We start from the raw sequence: 21,605 nt of genomic DNA, 5'->3' as shown, positions 1-21,605 counted from the left end.
ACCCACGGCCTGCAAGAAGAAAGCCACTCCCTTGGACTGCCCAAAGACCTGCAATATGTGACCTCTTCTGCTTTCTGCAGCTTCGTTTCCTGTCCTTCCTCCCTTGTGGGCCATTCCAAATGGTCATTTCCCACACTCCCTACCGTGGCAGGCCCCTGATGCTTCTGCTTCCTTCCCGGGTGCACCTCCTTGCTTAGGCCACCTTTACCTGACTTGCTCCTCCTTCCCAAACTCCTCTGAGATGCAAGCCAGCAGGAAGCATTTTCCAAACCTCCCAGACCAACCCAGGAGGGGTGAAGTGTCCACTGTGCTCCCCGCCTTCCGTGTTCTCCCTGTCTCTGTCTCTCTGTCTCAGTGCACCTGCAGGCTTTCAGGTTTTAGCCTGCTCAGGTGTCTTTCTCTGCACTAGGGTGTGAGTTCCTTGAGAGCAGAAGCATGGCCCAGTCATGGGGTGTCCCTGGGCCCTGGCACCGTGCCTGGCACCCTGGAAATGCGGATATATGTGGTTGAGTTGAACTCTATGTGGGTGAAGCTGTGTAGGTGGTGGTGGTGGGGAGAGGCTGACTGTGGTCTCATTCAAAGCTGGGAACCTGGGTGACTCTCCGGCTGTCAAGGCCCCTGGGATGCAAATCTTGGGGGTGGGGGTGGGGCACCCGGTGCTTACTGGGAGAGCAGGAAATCAGGCAGTGCCCTGGGGAGGAGGAAGGCAGAGGCAGGGAGGGCTGGGTATTTACCCTGCCAGAGTGGGCTCCAGCTCAGAGTGGAGCTGGTGTTGCTGATGGAGCTCTGGGCTTCGCTTCCTGCGCCATCTGGGAAGAGGATGGGAGGGAGCTATCTCACATACTGCAGGTCCCCCTGAGACTTCGGGGGCAGATCAGCATCTGGGGTTGGAGGAGGTCCACTTGAGGCTGGATTCACAAGGTATGGGGATGAGTGGGGTGAGGGGATAGGGTAGGCAGAGCTGGGGGGCCAGGGACCAACTGTGGGAGGGACAGTGTGTCTGTGTGTGTTAGGGGGAAGGCTGCCCCACCCCAGGGAGATGGGTGGCCCCCACCCTTTCAGGCCCCGGGGTGGGGGAGGGGGCAGGTTGGCGTCCGCGAGGCCAGAGAGGCCTCTAGTGGCCGCCGTGGGAAGCAGGAGAGGGCGGGGCGGGAGGGCACTTCCTGCCAGGGCCTGGGGCTGCCCAGTTTTGCAAAGGAAGTGCTGCCAAGGCCGGAGGGGCGGAGGCAGGAAGTGGGCCGGAGGCTCGTGCAAGGGTGCGGCTAGTAGGTGCTGAGAGGCCGCCGAGGGGCGGGTAGGGGAAGGCGGTGCGGAGGTCCAAGAGACCGAGTGCCAGGTCCACCGTCCCTCCAGAGACCTTGACGCCTCCGCCCGCCCGCCCCTCCCTCCCGACGCCTCGGAGGCCCGCCTCAGCCAAGGCCAAAGTTCTTCCGTTTGGAGATGAACTTGGCTTACCAGGAACTCGCCCCGCCCCCCTTCCCCCCCCCCCCCCCGCCCCCCGCTCTGGGGCCGCAGGAACCCCTCCCATCTGCCCCGAGACGGAGACCACACCCCTCCCGCCTCCAAATACCTTCCAGGGGCCTCCCCTAAGGACGCTGCTCAGCTTTACCGCTAATACTACCGAGTCCTCCGCGTGCAGGCATTTACCACCTTGCAAAGAGGGCATTTCTCTATTATGCAGGTCAGGTAACTGAGACTAAGAGAGGTAGAATAATTAAACAGTACAGCGAGGCGCTCGGATCCGCCCACCGCTGTGCACTAACCTTGCACTTGCACTCTTGAAGCCCCGAAACCTAGGGCAGCCCCTCCCTCCACCCACTCCACCGCCAAAAGATACACCGAATTGAGTGTGGCTTCACGGGACACAACCACTCCCAGCTTCAACGTCCCCCCAAAGACCACAGAAGCGGGATGGGGGTCTGGCGTTCTCTTTAGTTCTTGTCACAGTGTGGGGCTTTCAGTCAGAGAAGGCACTTAAATGGGAAGGCCACCCGATTCAGGCCAACCTTGTCCTCCCTCCCACCCCCAGTTCTGAGGGGAGGAGGGCAATGACATCTCCATTTGACATCCCCCTTGGCACTGCTACGTGGGTCCCCTTAACCGTTAGGCCTTGGGGAGAGCCCAAGGCCTTGACCTCCACACTCAGCATTTAGGGGGAAGGGGTTCCAGATAGAGAAGTCAGAGCTGGAAGTCAGGATGTCCTGGGAGCTGCCCCCAGCCAGCAGGGGGTGAGGCTGGGGTCGACAGGGGATAGGTTGGCACTGGGGAGGGGAGACAGCTTGGCCAGGCTTCCTGGAGACCCCCAAACCCCACAAGAAGGGTCCCACCTCCTACAGCTCCCCTAAAGGCACCGGTGAAGTATGGAGTGGGTGGGGAGGCACTGATTAGGTGCAGGGACCCCACACACTCAGCTGGTGGGCCTAGCACAGAGCTGGGCACAGAGAAGGTGCTAATAATGTGTTTTGAATGAATAATTGGAGCAAAGAGGGTGTGAGGGACAGAAGACAGGGCTTGGGACTTCTTGGCCCAGCCTGTTTCATTCAGAAAATAGCAGTTTAAAAAATGTAAAAATCCTTTCCCTCCCTCCCCCCAGTTTATGGGTCCAGGAAAGGGGTGAAGGAGGGGTATCTCTACCCCAGCCCTTCCCTCTCCCCTTCCCCTAAAACTATATACACATATACATATTTATATGGCACCACAAAGGGGTCTTGCCTATGCCCCCACACTAGGAGCTGGGGGAGCCAAGCCCCAGGGCCTTGGGGTGGTCAAGGCAGATGTGAGGGGTCAGGTCTTGGCGTGGAGAGCAGCCTTCAGCTGCTGCTGAGCCTAGAGAAGCTGGACTCCGGGGTCCCGTAGGACGCACCCTGCTCCCTTCACAAGTGGTAACAGATCTTCCCTCCCTGCTCTCCTAGGCAGAGATTGGCGGGGTCTGTGTCAGTCCCAAGGGAGGAGGTGCGGAGACTGGTTCCTCCCCTGCCAGGCTAGACTGCAGCAATCTGGAGACTGTTCCGGGCAAGAGCTGACCTGATCGTGGCCCTGGGAAAACAGGGCAGGGAAAAGGGCTCTATGCAAGGCACTTGGTGTCCACTGTTCCCAGGCTGGGGGCCCAAGGCATGGGGCAGCAAGAAGCCTGCCCCTCCCCCAAGCAGAACCAGAAAGAGCCAAGGGGCCCGATTTGGCAGCAGAGAAACATGGCAGCAGAGAGAGAGAAAAAGGGGGAGCTGCACGCAGGGTCCCACAGGTCCCCCAAGAAGAAGGAGGAGGTTCTAAGGCACTGACACAGGGACCCAGGGGCTCATCGCCCTTGGTGCAGCCCGCTGCCCCTTTCACAGCCTGGCCAGGCAGGTGGGGAGGGCCCACTTCCCCATGACGCTGAGGTGGCGGCAGCGGCCGCTGGGTTTTCTTAAGGAACAGTCCACGTGTGAGGGGCGTGGGCACCGGTCAGGGGCAGGTCCTGGCCCCTGGGGCGCCTCACTAGCTGCCGGGCCTTGGCTGCCTGAGCACTGAGTACACGTCATCCACGCGGCTGAGCTGCTCGAAGAAGGGCAGGAGGTCGTGGAGCTCTGTGTCACTCATGTTGTCAAACCAGGAAGCCACTGGTACCTGGGCAGATGGATGTGGGGCAGTGAGGGGGGGCCGGGGCCTCTGGGCACAGGATGTCCACCCAGAAGCCCCTTACCCGAGGTTTTCAAACATTTCTGGCAACACCACAGTAAATCACATCTATGCGTGCAATACAAGTCTTACGAAATGATCCTTAATCTTACTGTTTGCAAAACACTCCAATATTTTCTATTCTATTTTGTTTTTTAAAAATTCCCAGCTAGGACCCACCACAGCACCTCTGTGACCCACTCACAGGTCACAGCCAGCAGTGTGAAACTGCTCCAGCCTGCAGCGGGGGCCTCAGGCCCGGCCAGGCACTCTCTTCGCACAAGCAAACGGATCAAATGGTCACTAAGGGATGCAGTAGCGGGTGGATGAGGTGAGTGGGTGGCAGGCACAGGTCATCAAGGGCAGGAAGGAGGAATGGGAGGGCACCAGGCCCCGGACAGCACCCAGCATGGGAATGGGGAGGCCCCGGTGGTCCTGATGGCTGACCCTTTCCTTGGCTCTCAGCCCCTAACCCGGTCCTGCCCGGCACTCACGGCGTTGTCTGGATGGAAGACGTAGGAGGCGGGCGAGTTGTCTAGGATGAGCACCCGCCGCAGGTCTCGGCCCAGCCGGCTCAGGTCCTTCACGTAATTGCCCCGGTGGAAGACGCAGGACTCACGAAACAGCCGCGCCCGGAAGGCCCCCCACTTGTCCAGTAGATCAGCTACTGGGTCTGCATACTACGGAGTGGAAGATGGGTCATCCGGGGCCAATGGTGAGTGACCCAGAGGTCAATCCAGTTGCAGGCTGGAGGCTCATGGGAGGCCGGTGGCCCCAGGAGCCCTTCAGTGTGGGGGGGACGGGACTCACCTTGGCAAGGCTGGCGGTGAACAGCACACACTCAAAGAGCTCGCCCATTCGCTGCAGGAACTCATCCACATGGGGCCGCTTCAGCACGTAGACCTAGGGGGTGGGCCAGTAAGGGAACTGCAGGCCTGCAAGGCCGGGGGGGGGGGGGGGGGGGGAGGGTGGCTGAGGGCCGTGAGGGAGCAAACGGAAGAGTAGAGGTGCACAGGAGGGAGGCCGGTCCCAGGGTCTGCGGGCTCCATTTGGCCAGCCAGCCACTCCAGCTATCCTTCCAGAAGAGGATCAAAATGAACCTCCAACTTCTGGCTTCACGTCCTACCTCACGGGGCATCACTAATGCCCAGCCCTTCCCCAACTATGGCTTCAGCCAAATGTAGGGGCCTAGGGGCAGCCCCCTCACCCCAAGGCTGCAGGGCACCGACCCCCGAGCCAAGTAATGGAGAACAGGCTGGACAGCACACAACCTATCCTGAATTACTTGAACTGGGTCCCGGGCAAGGTGGGGCAAGGGGGAGCCGAGGAGGAACCCCACTCCCTGCAGGCCTTGGAGTTGGGCAAGTCCCTCAGGGTCCGTGCGACCTCGGGCAAGTCTCACACCCTCTGGGGCCTCACATCGCACATCTATCAAAGTCCCACCTGGGGTTCTCAGGATTGGTGAGAGGAGCCTAGGGTCTGGAAGGCAGATGCCAAGCCCCCCACCTCCCCCCCACACCCAGCCCCTCACCTGGTGGACCACCCCATCAATCTCCACAGGGATGATGAAGTCGGCGTTGTTCACTGGCTGTGGGGGGAAAAGGAGCTGCTGGGGCGGGGCCCGCAGAGACCATACCCCCAGCCCAGGGCAGGCCCCCTCAGAGACCCGGGGCTGAGGGCTGCTGGGCAGGGCCTACCTTGAAGGAGCTATGCACCAGGGTCTCATCCAGGTCGATGACCACACAGATCTTGTCCACGTCCTGGGCCTTGGCCTCTGGGAGCAGGTACTGGACTGGGGTCTGCTGCAGGGACAGATGAGGTCATCGGGGGCACTTCTTTTAAATTCTCTTAAAACCCAGTCATTTCTCCTAAGCACGTCTTCCCTCTCCCAGCCCTCTACCTGGGGAAGCACAGGGATAGTGGGGAGAGACCCTCCCCTTCCCAGCTTTGCCCCTGCCAACTGGAGCCTGGGGCAGGCCACCTGGCTCTGGACCTCACTTCCCCACGTGGAACACCAAGGTAGAGAAAGCTCCCACCTTATAGAGTTCCCTTGGGTGGCAGTCTTGGGGCATTCAGGGACCGGCTGGGAGGGACCTGAGAGGGAGGGTGGCGGGCCTGGTGGGGGGCTCCACCCTCTTCCATACCTTCCAAGGCCTGCAGATGGGTCATGAAAAGCCCCTTTTCCTAAACATCCTCCAGGCTGAGCCCAGGCTGCCCCGGCAGCTCCCACCCAGCCACCACGCACCTTGGGGACAGCGCCGTTCTCCTCCACCAGCAGGGGCGCCCCACTGTGGGCAGGCAGGGCGTCCCCATCGTCCCGGCAGACGCAGCAGAAGAGCGAGTGGAGGATGCCCCGGCTCCGGGGCTTCTGAGAAGCTGCTGACTTCTGGTCACCTGCAGCAGGGAGGCCCAAGGTGGGGGTGTGCACTCTAGCCTGCAGAGTTGGGTGTAGGTGCCCAGGTGCGATCCCCTGGGTGAGAGGGTCTGGCCACGCCCCCTTCGTTGAAGGAGATACACTCCAGGCCCTCCTGACAGCCTTGACTCCACGTCACCCTGTGGTACCCAGAAATCCTCCTAGTGTGGGCACAAAGTTACCCTCATTAGGAAGTGGGCTGGCTGGAAGGGGACTACGGAGAGTGCTTTCTCTTTTCCTCCCAGCCTTCATCACTACTGAGGATTCGGCCCCAGTGGGGGGCTTCCTGACACCCACCTTACCCGAGCAGCCCCTGCTCCGTCGGCCCCTAACCAAGGAGGGCTGGGACTTGAGGCCCTGCCATCCACTCCCGCCTTCCTCCCATCCTTTCCGCCCACGTGGGTCCAAAGTCCTCACTAAGGCTAGGCCCCGAGGCTGGGAGTGGGAGCCTGGCTGGAACCAGTGTCCCGCAGCCATCTGCCGGCCCCGCCTCCTCCGCCCTCGCCCCGCCCAGACCTCCGACCTAGAGCTGGGCATCCGCCGCCTGATTGACGGGCCCACCCTCCACCGCCCCTCTACCGGGCCCCCTGCCTTCGGGCTGAGCTAGGACCAGGCCAGAGCTGGGCAGACCTGGAGGGACTTCCTAGTCTCTAAGGTCAACACCCGGACAGGGAGGGGCAGACCCCCAGCCTAGAGCCTCCAGCTCCTGGGCGCCCGGTGGAGGCGGGCGGCACGGCTTACCGGGTCGGTGCGTGTGTGCACAGGCCCGGCGCCAAAGGGCCTGCAGCCCGGGCTCCTTGTGCCCCGCCCGTCGTACGGGACACCCCGCGGGCGCGCTAGCGACCCTTAGAAGTGGCTGCCCCACTCTGTGCCTCTGAGAGGCTTAGTGCTTCCACGCATGACGCGGAAGTTTGTTGGGATCGTAGCTGTGTATTGGCGGGAGATCCTTCCAACCCTCCCGAGCCCGCTGTCACCTCGGCACCCCCTCCGGCGACCCGACCCGGGCGATCGCGGCCCGGGGCGGAGCCTCAGAGGGTGGCCTGAAGGCGCCCTCTTCAACCCCCCCATCTCCCAGCTTCATTGGCGCCAATGGGGGGGGAGGGGGCGACTGTCGGGCAACCCGCTACGCCAGCCCAGGAAACTAGGAAGGAATCCACTCTCTACCTCTGCCTCAGTTTCCCCACCTCGAGCACTCGGGAGCGCCCCAATGGCTCCAGGCCCCGCCCCGCGTCTCTGAGCCTCGGCTAGTTCAAACTCTTTCCCCGCTCCCTCTCCGGTTAGGAGCTCAGAGCTCCGCAGAGGCGGGCGCCCGGGGCAGCGGCGGCGACTGCCCCGGGTAGGGTCTCGGCCTCCTTCTCCTCCCCTCCCGCGGCTCCCGGGCTGCAGCCCCCTCCGCGCGGCCCCAGTACCTTTGCCCCGTAGCGGGCCCCGCGCCTCCTCCTTGGTGATCTGAGTAATGACGGCCGAGCTGTCCATGGGGCCGGGCGCGCTCCGCTCCGGCCGGACTCTGGCCCGGGCGCCCGGCCTCCCCCCCGGCTCGGGCCGGAATCGGGGCGCGGGGGGGAGGGGAGGGGTGGGAGGGAGGGATCCCCGCGAGCTTCGGAGGGGAGGGGAGCCAGGTTCTAAGGGGGAGGGGGAGGGAGGGGGCGCGGAGGAAACTTTGTTACAACATGGAGTTTCCTCCCCGCGAGGCGGATGCAAACATGGAACCCGGGCGCTGTTTCAAGGCTCCCCCTTAAAAGGGCAACGGCTTCGGCGTGACCTGGACTCGGCCGCCGCTTTCATCACCGCTGGGGCCGGCGCGGCTCTGCTGGCTGGGAGGCGGGCCCGGCCGGGTTCCTGCCGCGCTCCAGGGGGCGTCGCCTCTCTTCCTGCCGCCCGCCCGCGGGCCCGAGCCTCTGCGGCTGCGTGGCAGGACCGGCACCCGGCCCACTGTTCCAGACAGCCGAGCGCCCCGGGCCAGGGCCCGCCCCACCCGCCCCGAGCGCCCACGCCGGGGAGTGCCCGAGGGCGGCGCGGCTCCACCTCGGCGCTTTTCGAGGGCCAGACGCTAGCCGCTTCTTGATTTCCTCATCTGGGAAACGGGAATAACGCTATCTGGTCTGCAAAATGGGTCTTCAGTGGTTGCGGGGGCCCCCTCGCGGTAAAGTTCTGAGCGAGTGAAGGCTCTCTCAGCTCCAAACGGCTGTGTACATCCGTAGAATTGTGCTCTTGACCGGACTGTGACTGTCAACACTCATCGCAGTTGCAGGCCAGGTATCCGGATCCGTAGGGCGTGAAAATTACTACTCCCAGCCCCAGAATGCCCCCTGCCGATCTCGCCCGGTAGCCCCATCTGGTGCCCTCCGCAGGGCACCAAGTGCCTCAGGGCTCTCGACTGCGCTGCTCCCTCTGCCTGGAAGAGTTTCCAGCTCCTTCTTGGAGCCAAATCCCACTGACCTCGATGAAATGCCACCTTCTCCAAGAGGCCTTCCTAGACCCTTCCTCTACTCTCCACGCCGGCCACTCTGTGATTATTGGGGCGGGGGGCTCACGCGGTGCCCGGACACAGTGGGCGCGCTCAATCCCTGCGGGCCAAACTTCTGACCGTGGGAGTCCACAGACACCAACTGGACGATTGTAAACACCCGTTTCATTTGGGGTGTACAGAGACACCAGCTGGCCGGGAGCCGCGTTTCCGCGCGGATTCTTCACGAGGGAAACTCCCGTGTTCTGCGCCGTGAGGTCTACGGTTGTGTGTGTGTGTGTGTGTGTGTGTGTGTGTATGTGTGTTTCCTGTTTATGAAGTTCTTTCCATTCGTCCTTGCTATTTTGCGTTCACTATTTTAAAAATAATAATAACGCCAAGCCTTGACAAACACGCCTCAGCACTTCCTTCCCCCGCGGGCCTCGGTGGCGGGGCGGAGCGGGCGCGTCCTGTCCCGTCCAGCCGCGTGGTGCGAGCACGGCGCACGTCCTCCAGGCCCAGGGCGGGGTAGGTTGGAGGGGGGAGGCGGGGAGGGGAGAGGCCCCGCGCCGGGGAGGGGAGAGGCCCCGCGCCGGGGAGGCCGGGCAGTAGAGCGGCGCCGGCCCGGAGGCGCGCCAGCTGTGTGCCCCGCGCCAGGGGAGACAGGAGGTGGCCCCGGGCTGGGACTCCCTCCACCACGACCTCTACCACCACCACCACCACCCTGTCCCGGGCTGGACCCCACGGCCCCCCTCCTTCCCTTTCGCCGCCCACACCGCCGCCATCGTTGCATTCAATACTAATAGCCAACGTGTAGCTAGCGCTTCGTCCTGCTCTGGCTGCGCCCCTTAGTCTCGCTCACTCCTCAGAACGACCCTCTTCCTCTCCCACTTTACAGATAAGGACATTGAGCTCCGAGAAGTGACGCGACCAGACCCAGCCTTCCAGCGAGGGTAGAGGTGGGATCCTGGCCACCGAGCGGAGACCCCTCCCCTTCGGCTGAGCCCCGGGGCGGGATGTCAGCTTTCGTCTCCGGATCCCGGCTTGCACTGACCCCAAAAGGAAATGTGTGGTGGAGGACTGAGTGACCCCCTGGCCTGAGCAGGGCGGCTCGCCTTCCTGTCCTTTCGTTTCTCCCTCTCTGAAGGCTGGAAGCTGGCCGGCTGAACTCTTGAGAGTCAGAGTGGCTGAAGAAAGGGGTAGGGCACCGGGCAGGGTCGCTGCCCACCGCCGTCACTGTTCCCCTCACCTCCCATCCCTAACACTAGCCCCTAACAAGGCCTCTTCCCCTGGGAGACCTTCCCAGGCTCTGATGCAGTGCCAGGCTCCTTTCCCCCCCCCCCCGGGAGGGGTGGAGGCCCCCTGCAGCAGCGCAGGGTCTTGGGGGTCTATGGGGACAGAGGAGCCGGTGGAAGTATTGTGCAGGGTCTGGTGGGTTCTTTGGGTTTCCTCCCTTGTGTGTGTGTGTGTCACACCCAGCTGCTATCCCTTAACTGCACTGCCCCAGCAGGGGGAGGTCATCTTATCCCCAATTTATTTTTCTCCTTGCACCCCAGGAGGAAATCAGATCATAGGTGCTGTGGGTCCAGAAACACCAGGACTCAGCTGGGTTTCTCTCTGGCAGCTGTGGGCAAGTGACCTCTCTATTCAGCACCTCGGCTTCTTCAACTGCCAAATGGGGTTGGTAAGAGCCCAACCCAGGCAAGTGAAGTAGGGGGTCCGTGTAGAAAGGCAGGGTGCCCACCGCAGGTCCTTCCCACCTGAGGGGCTGAGGAAACATCCCCTCCTTCCCCCTAGGAAGACCAAAGCTACTATGGGGGTGGAGGGAAGCCCTTTGTAGGGACCTCCCTGCCCAGAAATGACTGACCTTGGCCTGACCTCATTGCTAACACCTTGCTCAGGCCCAGGGTAGCCCTGTAGCTGACCCTTTGGTTTCCTCCCCTTCCTGCTTTCCTTGCCCCCAAGTTGTCAATGCCAGGCGTAAGTATGCAGGTGACCAGCTTGCTCATTTTTCTGGAGCGCCCCCCACCCCCGGCCTGCTCCACAAGATCCAAGAACACCCCACCCCACAAGATCGCACACACCTGTCCTCGCTCCTGGCAAGTTCATTTTTCCTTGGCTGTCCCCCCCCCCCCCCCCATTCAACTTTATAAATCCTGTCCAGGAGTTACCTTCTCTGGCCCTTGCCTCTCCTTTTTGTCTTTTGCAGGTGCGCCTGACACGCACTTGGTTCCCCCCCACCCCCACCCCCAGTGGTTTGTTATCATCTACCTAGCTGTCTCCCCCTACTGGAGTGTGAACTCTTGGAGGGCTGACATCTTTAATTCGGGACTTTGCTTCCCTCCCCCATGTCTAGCGCAGGGATGACACCCAATTAATACCTAGTGAATTGACTAGAGAGTGTGTGCAGAGGTATAGCTGGGGACAGTTCCAGGACGCTGGGCAGGAGTATGGAAGACGCCTTTCTCCATTATCTTGCCTCCATCCACCCTCCTCTTCCGCTAGCCCGGGTCCCATCTTCTCCAGGACCAAGCCCAGAGAGGGATTCAGCGGCCTTCTAGCTCAGGTACCCTCTCCCACCGTTTCTCTGATTGGGCCAGACCTGTCCCATCCCGTCACTCCTTAAGGGCCCCACTCGCATCGTTGCCCTTTTAAGAAAGAGGAAATTCTTCTCATAAACAAGCGCCTCAACCTGAGCGCGGAGCTTGCCCCGCCGGATCCCTAGGCAATCGAGGATGCTTCCAGGCACAAAGCCCGCTCCAGGCTCACCCCAGGGCAAAGGCCTGGGGGCCCCTTCTGGTCACCTCTCTCCGCAGCTCCAGGGCAGTGGTCCGTGGGACCCGACGAGGCCGGAGGAGGGACTTGGGGGAGCCTAGAAACAGCCCAGGGAGCGTCTGTAAAGTGCAACCCTTGCACCGGGCGAAGGGGTGCCGGGCGGCTCCCAGCGGCCAAGGGGGTTCCCCGCCCACACAGCTCCCCTCCACCCTCCGCCCCCCCACCTTCCGAAGCCCCGGGGCGCGAGGTCGGAGCGCTTGCCTCCTGCTCTTTGGCGGGGAGGGAGTGAGGGCGCGCGGGACCGTCCCTGCCCCTAGGGGGAGCTGGGAGTCAGCACCCAGGGAGCGTTAAGTGCGTGGCGTGGGAGTCCCGGCCGCCCAGTCCCCTGGGGAAATGGCAAATGAATTGGGCCTCGGAGGCACGACTCTTGGGTTCCATGACCTGGCGCCTGAAGAGGAGAAGTCTGCGCCTTGGTTTTACTGCCTGGAAAGTGGGTTAGTTTGAAGCTACTCTAGGAACTGACATTCGAATGGGAGGGGGGGCCGGGAGGACTCTTCCACTGGTCCAAGGATTTTGTCCTTTCCCTGTTTCTACTTTCCTGTGCCTTTGGATGAGAAGTAGACTAGCATTTATTGAGCATTCATCAAGCTAATCAGACCATCGTAACTGCCAGTTTGATGCCTGTGTTCCGCTCCCAAATGGGTCCGTTTGTCAGGTCACTCCTATAGGCCCACAATAAATATTTTTGGAGTTACTATTATTATTAAGTCCCACGTGCCAGGCATTGTGTTAAAGTGCTTTACATCCATCACACGGTTGGCGTTGTCCTCATTCTACAGATGAGAACACTGAGACTGGAGATAAATCACTTGTCCAAGCTGGGAAACAGCAAGTCTCTATGGAAGCCTGGTTGGCCTGCCTCCAAAACTCCCACTCCATCTTGTTGCCTCCACACACACACACACACCCGGGCAGGCCAGTCTGCCGCACTCATTCCACGCCCAAGCCAGGCCCTGTGTGGGAGATCATCCAGAGATCCTCTCCTTCTCCTCCTCTTCAGGAAGCCCATACAAGAAGTGTTGATGGGAGCTGTGGGCCAGAACGGTGACTCCTTGGGCAAGGAAACAGGTCCAGACCTGGAGGAAGGGAGACCATGAGTCTGGGAGAGAACAAGACCTCTGGGAAGCCTCCCCTCCCTGTGCATCCCCTTCCCCCAATGCCTTCCATCTGTTGCCCCCTTTCTGCGCCTCCCCCATCCCCAAGGCACCCTCTGGCCCTACAGTACCAGGTAGGTGGTGAGGCCCAGGTAAACCGCAGCCAGCAGGGCTACAAGGACGAAGTAGGCAGGGTGGGGGAGGCTGGGCAGGTAGATGATCACGAAGTAGAGGTTGATGGCACAGATCAGCGCCATGATGGAGGATGTGATGGCCTTGCTCAGCCTGGGGGAAGGGAGGGAAGCTCAGGCCTGGTCCCATCTCCTCCTCCTTGTCTCCACTGCCCAAAGCCAGCCTGGAGCTGGGGTGGGGAGAGTGAGGGGATACACAAAGCCACTTTCTCTGGGCTGTGGGGCCTGGAGCAGACCCCTTGCCCACTACTGTCTCCTGGGCCCTCCAGGCTCCACACTGGCAGGATCTGGCAAGAGCAGAGTCTGAGGTGAGAGTGAGGAGCTCAGGGTCTAGAAGCAGCCCCCGACCCCAGATTCCAGATTCCAGCCCTATTGCCCTACACTTGCTAGCTGTGTGGGCCTGCACAGCTTCCTTAACCTGTATGAGCTTATGGATAATGGTAATTCCCACTTCAAGGTGGTTGTGAGGATCAAATGCAGAATTGCAAGCATGGTGTTTGGGGTGGGGAGTACTCACCGGCCGTTGGCAAACTCCTGCATGAGGGCTGGCATGCTGGTGAATGTAAGGATAGGCAGCACAGCAAAGGGAAGCTGGGGAGAAGCAGGAGGATGGGCTGAGGATCATGGCCCTCAGAATACAGTAAGGAAGGGAGGAGTGGAGCAGGGCTCCATTCGTCCTCTGTCTGTGTGCCCTTGGACAAGTCTCCTAATCCATAATCACTCAGAGGTTTCTCCACCTCTGAGCGTTCCAGAGTTGTGAGGCTCCAAAGCAGGAGAAACATTTGGGGGCTCTGGTCCCAGGCTGCCTGAGTTTGCATCTCAACTCTGCCACTGATCATTTAACTGTGTACATTCGTTTTCCAATCTGCACAACGGGGACAATGGTGGTTCCTAGCCCTGGGATGTCCATGGGGATTATGTGAGCCTTACAAGCAAACGTGTGTTTGGAATAGTGGGAAGGCGCTGGGGGACTGGGAGGGAGGGTGTGTGTGAAGGGTCCCTCTGAAGGATTGCTGCGGTTCCTCTTTAGCTCTGCAGGGGGGTGGGGGGGGGGTGGCTAGGGACCACGGGCTCACCAGCAGGCTCTGCAGCACATTAAGCAGGTCGTTGAGCCCTGACAGGTCTTTCAAGTCCCTGAAGACTGCCACGAGCACGGTGGGCAGGATGGCGCAGGAGCGAGTGAGGAGCACGCGGGCAAAGCGTGACCAGCGCAGCTTCAGGAAGCCCTGGGGTGTGGAGTGGGCATTTTGGTGGTGGGTGCAGGACTAGGGATTCCAAGGGAGGGATCCTCTGTCCTCCCTCAGCCCATCAGGCATCAGGGGGAACGCTCTGTTTTTCCATCTCTGAAATGGGGGAGGCTCTGACCCTAGTTGGTGGAGAGAATGGATGAGGAGAAATAGAGGGGTCCCCCCCCCCCGGGTTAATGCTTAAGACTAAACTTTTGGGGAGGAGGCGTCTACTAGTTTTGGGTCTGCTGCCTTGAGCCAGTCGCTTCACCTCTCCGCATTTCAGTTTTCTCATCTGTAAAGCGGGGCTTATAATAGTGACCTCTGGGCGGCTTTAAGGATCAGTGAGGCTGGTATCCGAGCCCAAGTGGTGTGCCTGTTGACCTCGGACCCCTGGGACTCCCGGCCCGCTCCCCAGGCCCCACCACCTCCATCACAAACTGTCCCGCGTAGGTGCCGGTCATGGTGGAGCTCTGTCCGGCCGCTAGGAGGCCCACCGCCCAGATGTAGAGAGCAGCCGGGCCGAAGAGACAGCCCAGGATCACGCCCTGCAGGGAGGGGTGTGGTTAGAGCCGTGGTACCGCCCCGGAGCAGGCTCCGCCCCCTGGTGGGCGTGGCGACGAAGCCTGCGGGATCCTTACATTCCATGCCCGCCTCCGCCTGTCGCTTACTCCTTGGTAAATGTCCACCTCCACTGTGAGGTTGTTTTGGGGGAAGATCTTGGCGTAGTCGTGGAGGCTGCTGTTGGCACAGACGTCGAACTGTGGGCACCGGGACAGTAGGAGGGAGATGTGAAGTTTCAGAAAATCAGACTGCCAGGTCTTGACCAGGGGTTGAAAACTGGTGACCCGCAGGCCGAATCCGGCCAGATATATTTTGCTTGATTAACAGATGTTTTTTCTCTTTAATGTGAATTTGTTGCCGACATCTAAAATTGAGAAGAATTCACACGGGAACCCAGTTTCCAGGGTTCTGTTGCATTTGTAGGGAATGGCATTACCACAAAGAGACAATTGGCTGGCAGTGAGTCCAGCTGCTCCACGGTCCCCTCTCCCTTACACGGGACCCACTTCCCACAACTCTGAGGCTGGCCTGGCCTTCAAGGCCACATAGCAAGGCAGTGGCCGTGCCCAAATCCCGGGAGACTTGGTCAGTCGTCCCCTGCAGTGCTCAGCCTTCAGTAAGCACCCCACCGCTGGCTAGCAGCTGTTAGAGCCACGTGAGAGAGACCCACTCAGAGAGGAGACAGGCACAGGTCCCAAACCCCAGAGAGCCAGGGAGGAGCTTTGTATCATTGACTGCTCTACCCCCCCCCCCCCCCCCCCCCCCCCCCGCCTCCGTGTCTAGGCACTGCCTGATAACATAACAAATCCTCAGTAACTATTTGCTGAATGAATAGATTGTCAAGAGAGAGGACTCAGAGAAGAATTCCCAACTCCCTGCTCATGCTCAGGCAAGCACCTACTCCCAGAATGCCCTGCCTACAGTTTGCTGGACAAATCCTGTCCATCCTTTGGGGAGCACCTGGGATGCGGGGTCCTCTAAGACTCAGCTCCACCCTCCCAGGCTCCTCCTTTGATTGTCTGTGCCTTGCAGGCCCTGGGGTGGGTCTGACTCTCTAAGAGCCTGCCCCCCGGGCAGGGGAGAGCTGTGACTCTCCAGCAGAGTGGGGAAGGGGTCTCAGCCAAAGGCCAGATCGCAGACTCCCTCCCCTACCAGTGCTGGAAGTGCAGACAGACACTCAGGGGCTTAGATGCATTGCCTGGAGTCCCCAGCAAAGCCTGCAGGGCTTGTGGGGGGGGGGGCCTGCCCTGGCTGTGTGGGGAGGTGTCTCTCACCGCAGCCTGGTTGGTTTGCTGGTAGAAGGCCTGTCCAAAGACTGCCACAACAAAGAGATTGATGAAGAAGGAGACAGACAGGGCGATGGTGGCCTCAATCAGGAAGTACATGTTGGCCTCTCGGATGTCTGCCCGGCGAGACCGGTCTATCTCTCTAGACTGCAAAGGTCAGAGGGGAAAGAAAAGCCAAATTTCCTCAGAGCTACCCCGACATTCTCCACCCTCACACGTCTACCGATGTTCCCTCCAAACCCCAGTTCTTTCCAAAGCCCTCTCCATGGCAGTTCGGTCATGGCCTTGATCAGCTGACACCCTTCCTGCATGCCCAGTTAATTTCCGCCTCAGGGCCTTTGCACTTACCATTCCCTCTGCTTGGAATATCTTCTCCTCTGATCCTCCTTCCCATCCTTCAAGTCTCAAAGATTACCTCCTTAGCAAGGCCTTTCCCGACTACCTTTCTAAAGGAGCCCCTCTTTAGTCTTTCTCTGCCATACTTCTCTGTTTTGTTTCCTTCAAAGCACCTTTCACAATCCATAATTTTCCTTTTTTTAATTCTTAAATTTTTTAGTTTTAAATTCTTTTTCTTTTTTTGAGAGAGAGAGAGAGAGAGAGACAGCAAGCCCACAAGTGGGGGGGGGGGGGGCTAGGGAGGTCAAGGGACAGGGAGAGAGAATCCCAAGCAGGCTGGGGTCTGTCAGGACAGAGCCGGAGGTGCGGCCGGAATTCACAAACCGTGACATCAAGACCCCAGCGGAGATCAAGAGTCAGACTTTTAACGGACCAAGCCACCCAGGGCCCCCGTAATTCTTTCCTTTATCTGTTTACTTGCTCATGATCTGTCCCCCACCACCCCCGCCCCGACTAGAAATGCAAGCCCTAGAAAGGCAGATGGCTTGTCTGCCTTTTCATCATTGACCCCCTTTTCCCACGCATAGTAGATGCTCTATTACTACATACTGAATACATAGAGAATGATTCCCTTCCCGCCTGAATCCGGAAGGCAGGAGCCAAAGGGGCGGGGCTCCAAGTTTGGAGGCCACCAGAGCGTGGCTGAAGGGAGCAGACATCCCTCCCCTTCCCTCTGCTCACCTTGACTAGGGCCGAGTGCAGGTAGATGTTGTGGGGCATGATGATGGCCCCAACGATGCCCACGGCCTGCAGCAGCTCAGGACTGCCGCAGCCGGAGCACGAGGGCAGGAGCAGGTCCCGGAGGATCGCTACCTGGGCTGGACGGGCCACCACGTACTGTGGGGAGGAGCCTCCTTAGGCCAGGCCACACCACGTGCAGCCATTCCCACCATCCACCCTGACCCTGGCCGATAGGGGGCTCCTCGAGGAGCCCGGAGGAACAGCCTTGGTGGAGGGTATGGAGGCTTTGGCTTCCCACCTCATAGCCGAAGGTCAAGGCCATAACTGTAATAAGGAATCCAAAAAAGGCTTCCAGCTTGCGCAACCCTAGGGGGAAAGCAAAGGGGAACAACAAGAGCGAGAAAAATGACAAAAATTGTAACAGAAGCAATTATTAATGGCTACTATCTTGAGCAAGTTTCAGGCACTGTGCCAAGTGCTTAACGTATATTGCCTCAGTGAGTTCTCACCACAGACGGTGAGGTCTGAGCTGTTATCGTCCCCGCGTTATAGGCGAAGAAACAGAAGTCTCAGTAATTTGCTCAGGGCCACACAGCCAGAGTGAGGGAGCTGGGAGCCCTTCTCTCAGTACAGCGGAGCTTGGTTTCTTCATTCACTTGTTCCCCCAACCCAGTCCCTTGGGAGATTGAGGGGCACACCCACCGTAGTTGTCAAGGAAGAGGAAGAAGAAAGTGTCCACGATGGTGATGAGGACGCCACCCCAGAGTGGGATTCTGAAACCAGAGTGGCCGGGGTCAGCCCAGCCTCAGGGTAGGACACTGTGGAATCTGGACTCCTGGGAGCGGGGACCCAAGTGGCCCCAGGCAGCTAAGGCAGAGGGGGGTGGGAGTGTGCTGGAGGTGGGAAAATGGCACTAGGCGCTGGTGGGGGACCAGCATGGCAGGGAGCTCGGGGCTGCAGTCCTGAAGTCTGCGTGGTGACTGACATCACTTTACGTTTCTGGGTCCCTGTTCCCCATCGGGCAAATTGAGCAACAGCTCTAAAGTCAGAGGGGACTGGGGGTGAGGGGGACGGGGGGAAGGACGAGGCCTGGGGAAGAAGGAGCACAAGTCCCCAGCGCTGGACTGAAGAGCTGGGGCCCCTGGTGGCAGTACCGTCCAGCTGACAGCAGACTGAATGCGATAGCCGTGCCGATGACCTCCTGCATGTCCGAGCCCACGATGGCTAGCTCGATGGTCAGCCAGAGGAGAGTGCGGGGCGCCTGGGGGGAGGAGGGAGCACTGCATCAAGGCTGGGCCAGATACTGTTGTTATTTGTTGATGTCCTGGACCTTTCCATACCCGGCACAAACTATGTTTGTCGGCCTTGCCAGCTGGCCTCCAGTTAGGTTTTGTAGGAAACAATTAAGGGAGATTAAAAGGCAGGGAGGGATCACTCTTTCCCCCTACTTCTAGTGGTGTTTCTGGCACAGGCATCATCAAGGGCACCAGGCTTCCTGGGCTCCAGCAGCATTGGTGGCTGTTTTGACAGTAGCGGCCAAGCTTCCTGAAGGCAGCAAATGATGGCTCTTGGGCTGCTGCCCAGCAGCTCCCTGATCTTGGATGAACACCTCCTTCCCTTGTTCCTTCAGTCCTTCCATCACCTTTGTGACCACACCTCTGCATTGAATACCTTTGAAAGATCTCATGGCCAGGTCTCTGTTTTCCTGCTTGGACACCGACAACGACCAAGTCCCCAGTGTCTACCCCAGCCGGTGACCATCCCAAGCCAATGCCTACCTATTTTGCACCCTGGGCAGGTCACTTCCCCAGGTTTCAATTTCCTCTCCTGTAAAATGAGCAGATGATGTCTAACAGCCCTCTTAGTCTGGGTACTATTCGTTCGAGCCTCAGTCTTCTCATCTATCAAATGGGCTTGTGATGCCCGACTTGAGATGATTTATTTACTTGATCACAGAAGCTGTAAATGGCTGTTTGGGGTTTGGGATCTGTGGATGCTCCCTGTCCAGGCCCACCAGGCTCACCTTATGGTAGTAGAGATGGCAGACCTCGCCCAAGTCCTTGCCTGTCACCACACCCAGTCGGGCAGCAAGCCGTTGGCAGAGCAAACCCAACACCGTGGCCCACAGCAGCACCCAGAGCAGCTGAGAGAAGGAAGGGAGAGGCCTTCAGCCTGGTGTGTGTGTCCGGGGGGGGGGGGGGGGTTGGTCTGACAAGTCCAGACTGCTGGTACCCTCTAACCAAGGACGCTCCTTGGGGACAGAGTGGAGGAGGTGAAGTGAGAAGACCAACCCCCCCCCCCCATACACCCCCCATTCTGGCAGGGCTGCCCTGGGGACCCTTCTCTGGCCCATTTGAACGTAATACCCGCTCCCCCAAACACCAGTCATGTAGGCCACTCTGGGGAGATGTGGCAAGCTGGGGGGGTCTCCTCCCATTTGGCTTGGTCACCCCTCCTCCCCGTGGTGCCCCGACTCAATCACTTTGAATCCAGCCACGGCACCAGCCTGAAGATCTGACTCGATGTTTCCCGGGTCCAGGAAAGCGATGCTCATGAGGAAGCCAGGCCCCGTGAAGGCCCACAGCTTCCTCAGGCTGAATGTGCCCTGCGGGTGGGAGTGAAGTGACGAGGTCTTGGGTGGTAGCTCCTGACCTTGGCCAGCCCCCAGCTGAACCCCTCTGGGTTCATCAGCCCGCGCTGGCCAGCCCTGCCCACCACTCCCCCATTGCTGGATCTGCCACCCTAGGGGTTAGTGGAGGGCATGGGGGTGGGAGGAAGCAGCAGGATTTACTGAGTCATGGTGGATTTACTTTCTGCATCAGATTCGGCAACCCACAGGCGCCTCAACAGCCTGCCTCACGCTCGCCCTGACTCAGCAGATCCTCAGAGCCCAAAGGGGTTCTTTCCTCGGGCCAAGCCTGCCGGGTCTTGTTGCTCGTTCCCCAGTCCTCCTCAAACCATGGTCCCTCCTCTCTGTTGTCCACTGAGCCTAGGGTCTCCCCACCCCTAGGAGGCTTGGCCTGGCAGCCTGGGCTTGGCCTGGCAGCCTGAGAATCTGCTAAAGATTCTGGAAATGCGAGGTGACAGCATCCCAGAAGATAGCCTCGAGCCTCCTTCACTTCCCTACATGCCCTCCTCCGGGTCCTTTCCTTTAAGTACTGCAACAAACGCTCAAGACTCCAACCTGAACTCATCGTAGCCCCTTTCTCTCCATAAGAAAGCTGGGATTCATTCAGAAAGCCGCTTGGTAATTTTTACACACAAAAAAATGATCCCCTGCCCCCCGGCCCCTGGCTAAGAGCTAAGGACAGAAACAGAAAGGGTACAGTATCCACTGTCAATCACTGATGCTCAGAGCTAGAAGGGGCTTCCCACAGTCTTCAGGAGAGCCCTTTGCCCCAGCCTGTGGGATCCCATAGCATCCTGCCAATCCTGAAAGACCCCAGGAAGTTTCCAGCATTCCCACCGGTTCTGTGTCCGGGATGAGGATCTTCTCGCTCAGGTAGGTTGCTCTGAGAGGCTCTTTCTGTGGCTCTGAGCTGGGTGGGCTGGAGATGGAGCCATAGCTGCTCCTGCTTAGACTTTGAGGGCTGCTGTCACCTGCAAAGGGCCCCAGTGAGCCATGGTGAGTGGCTTCTTTCTGGAGGCCCAGGGCTAAAGCCATGTGTCCTCCTTCCCTACGTCCTTCTGGCAAAGTGGAGTAATTGCGGCCCAGTGAACAGTGACTCCCAGCGTGGGTCCATCACATCCACCCCTCGACCAAACATTTCAGAAGATGCGTGGGAAGTAGAGCTTCCAGAATTACTCTCCTTCCATGTGAGCACATTGGTTCCTGAACCAGAGCTCTCTTGCCCCAGAAGATGCAGAGGAGGACCCTGGGCTCTGAGGAGGGCATACTGATGCTAATATGGATGTCCCTTGCCCTCACTCCTGCCTCCTCTGTCTGCCAGGTAAGCTCCAGGAACTCCAAACACACAAAGGACGGACAAAAGGGATGCTGTGCCCGTGGGGATGCGAAGAGCCCAACCCCAGGCTGGGGTCCGGAATTGGGTCGAGACCGGGACATCCATGGGGGATGGATGCAAAGGGGCTTCCTTTGCCTCCTTGACTCTCCCTACTCCCAACCCCCTTTGGAGCCTCTGACCCCAGAGGGGGCTACTCACCTGTCATGAGGACGGCAGGCGCAGGCACTCTCCGCGCGTGAATGGGATGCTGAGCCTATACTCAGCTCATGCCTCCTCTCTGAGTGCCAGTGCGTGTCACTATGTAAGCCCACGCCCTCCTCTCCATCCTCAGCTGATCTAGGCTGTCCTCACACACAGGAGGCATTGTGAAACACGTTCCAAAGGCAGAAGTGGCCAGCTGTGGCGGAAGAGTCTAGGCCAAAATGCAGGAACTTTCGTTCTCCTCCTGGCCCGAGGCCCACAACACTTTTGGCCCCCTTCCAGGCACCCTGAATTCTGTGCCTCCCCAGTTAGCTGTAATTTCAGGACATTTCCTGCTACATGGGCATTCACATCCAGATCACGGGACTGCCTTCTCCAACCACCCCCCAGCCCAGACACAAGCAGTCAGGCCCTTTTCTTCAGTCTGGAGTCCCCAGCCACGAAAGTCCCAATGACCATCCAGGCTTCTGTTTCCCATTGAGTGCCTCAGAGGAGAGGACCTTGAGGTCTTCTGTCACAGGGACATGCATTGATGATTCAGGCCAAGGAGAGCCTTGGAAGAAAGGGGCACCAGAAATTCTGGACCTGAGTCTGCCACCGATTCACTTGAGATGGTCACCAGACCCATCCCTTTCTCTGAGCTCGTTTCTTCT

General features: G+C 59.6%; 2 protein-coding genes across 8 annotated transcripts; both read right to left on the bottom strand.

The window, feature by feature from the left end:
• Nucleotides 1-1,912: 1,912 nt before the first annotated feature.
• On the bottom strand, nt 1,913-7,637 carry CTDSP1 (CTD small phosphatase 1). Of its 2 annotated transcripts, none has more exons than XM_042995335.1 (7): nt 7,477-7,637; nt 5,900-6,048; nt 5,352-5,456; nt 5,186-5,242; nt 4,465-4,557; nt 4,149-4,334; nt 1,913-3,603 (listed from the first exon to the last, which is right to left on the bottom strand). In XM_042995335.1, the coding sequence occupies exons 1-7, from the start codon at nt 7,541-7,543 to the stop codon at nt 3,475-3,477; spliced, it is 786 nt and encodes a 261-aa protein (XP_042851269.1). In that variant the 5' UTR covers nt 7,544-7,637; the 3' UTR covers nt 1,913-3,474. The 2 variants fall into 2 exon arrangements, with proteins under 2 accessions (XP_042851269.1, XP_042851271.1); XM_042995337.1 differs by having other exon boundaries at nt 5,352-5,453.
• A 4,262-nt stretch (nt 7,638-11,899) lies between these two features.
• On the bottom strand, nt 11,900-21,184 carry SLC11A1 (solute carrier family 11 member 1). 6 transcript variants are annotated; one of them, XM_042995323.1, is made up of 15 exons: nt 20,950-21,184; nt 20,253-20,386; nt 19,269-19,391; nt 18,810-18,929; nt 17,941-18,047; nt 17,489-17,559; nt 17,085-17,152; nt 16,787-16,942; nt 15,698-15,856; nt 14,501-14,620; nt 14,288-14,407; nt 13,710-13,859; nt 13,151-13,224; nt 12,574-12,803; nt 11,900-12,424 (listed from the first exon to the last, which is right to left on the bottom strand). In XM_042995323.1, the coding sequence occupies exons 1-15, from the start codon at nt 20,954-20,956 to the stop codon at nt 12,345-12,347; spliced, it is 1,719 nt and encodes a 572-aa protein (XP_042851257.1). In that variant the 5' UTR covers nt 20,957-21,184; the 3' UTR covers nt 11,900-12,344. The 6 variants fall into 6 exon arrangements, with proteins under 6 accessions (XP_042851257.1, XP_042851258.1, XP_015394735.2 ...); XM_042995324.1 differs by having other exon boundaries at nt 14,531-14,620; nt 20,950-21,180; XM_015539249.2 differs by having other exon boundaries at nt 12,574-12,727; nt 20,950-21,177.
• Nucleotides 21,185-21,605: the final 421 nt, after the last annotated feature.

The sequence above is a fragment of the Panthera tigris genome, chromosome C1 (genome assembly GCF_018350195.1).
Source record: "Panthera tigris isolate Pti1 chromosome C1, P.tigris_Pti1_mat1.1, whole genome shotgun sequence".
Classification (NCBI taxonomy): domain Eukaryota; kingdom Metazoa; phylum Chordata; class Mammalia; order Carnivora; family Felidae; genus Panthera; species Panthera tigris.
Note: the sequence above shows the minus strand (reverse complement) of the source record. Positions and strands in the feature narration are given on the sequence as shown.

Excerpts from the sequence above, each read along its gene's own strand:
- SLC11A1 (XM_042995323.1), bottom strand. Across the intron at positions 18,930-19,268 it reads GTGCCGTGGCTGGATTCAAA|CTGCTCTGGGTGCTGCTGTG; the intron begins GTGATTGAGTCG and ends TCCTTCTCTCAG. Across the intron at positions 14,621-15,697 it reads AGCAAACCAACCAGGCTGCG|TTCGACGTCTGTGCCAACAG; the intron begins GTGAGAGACACC and ends CGGTGCCCACAG.
- CTDSP1 (XM_042995335.1), bottom strand. The coding sequence starts at position 7,543 with ATGGACAGCTCGGCCGTCATTACTCAGATCACCAAGGAGGAGGCGCGG. Across the intron at positions 5,457-5,899 it reads AGAACGGCGCTGTCCCCAAG|CAGACCCCAGTCCAGTACCT; the intron begins GTGCGTGGTGGC and ends CTGTCCCTGCAG. Across the intron at positions 3,604-4,148 it reads TCTTCCATCCAGACAACGCC|GTACCAGTGGCTTCCTGGTT; the intron begins GTGAGTGCCGGG and ends CCATCTGCCCAG.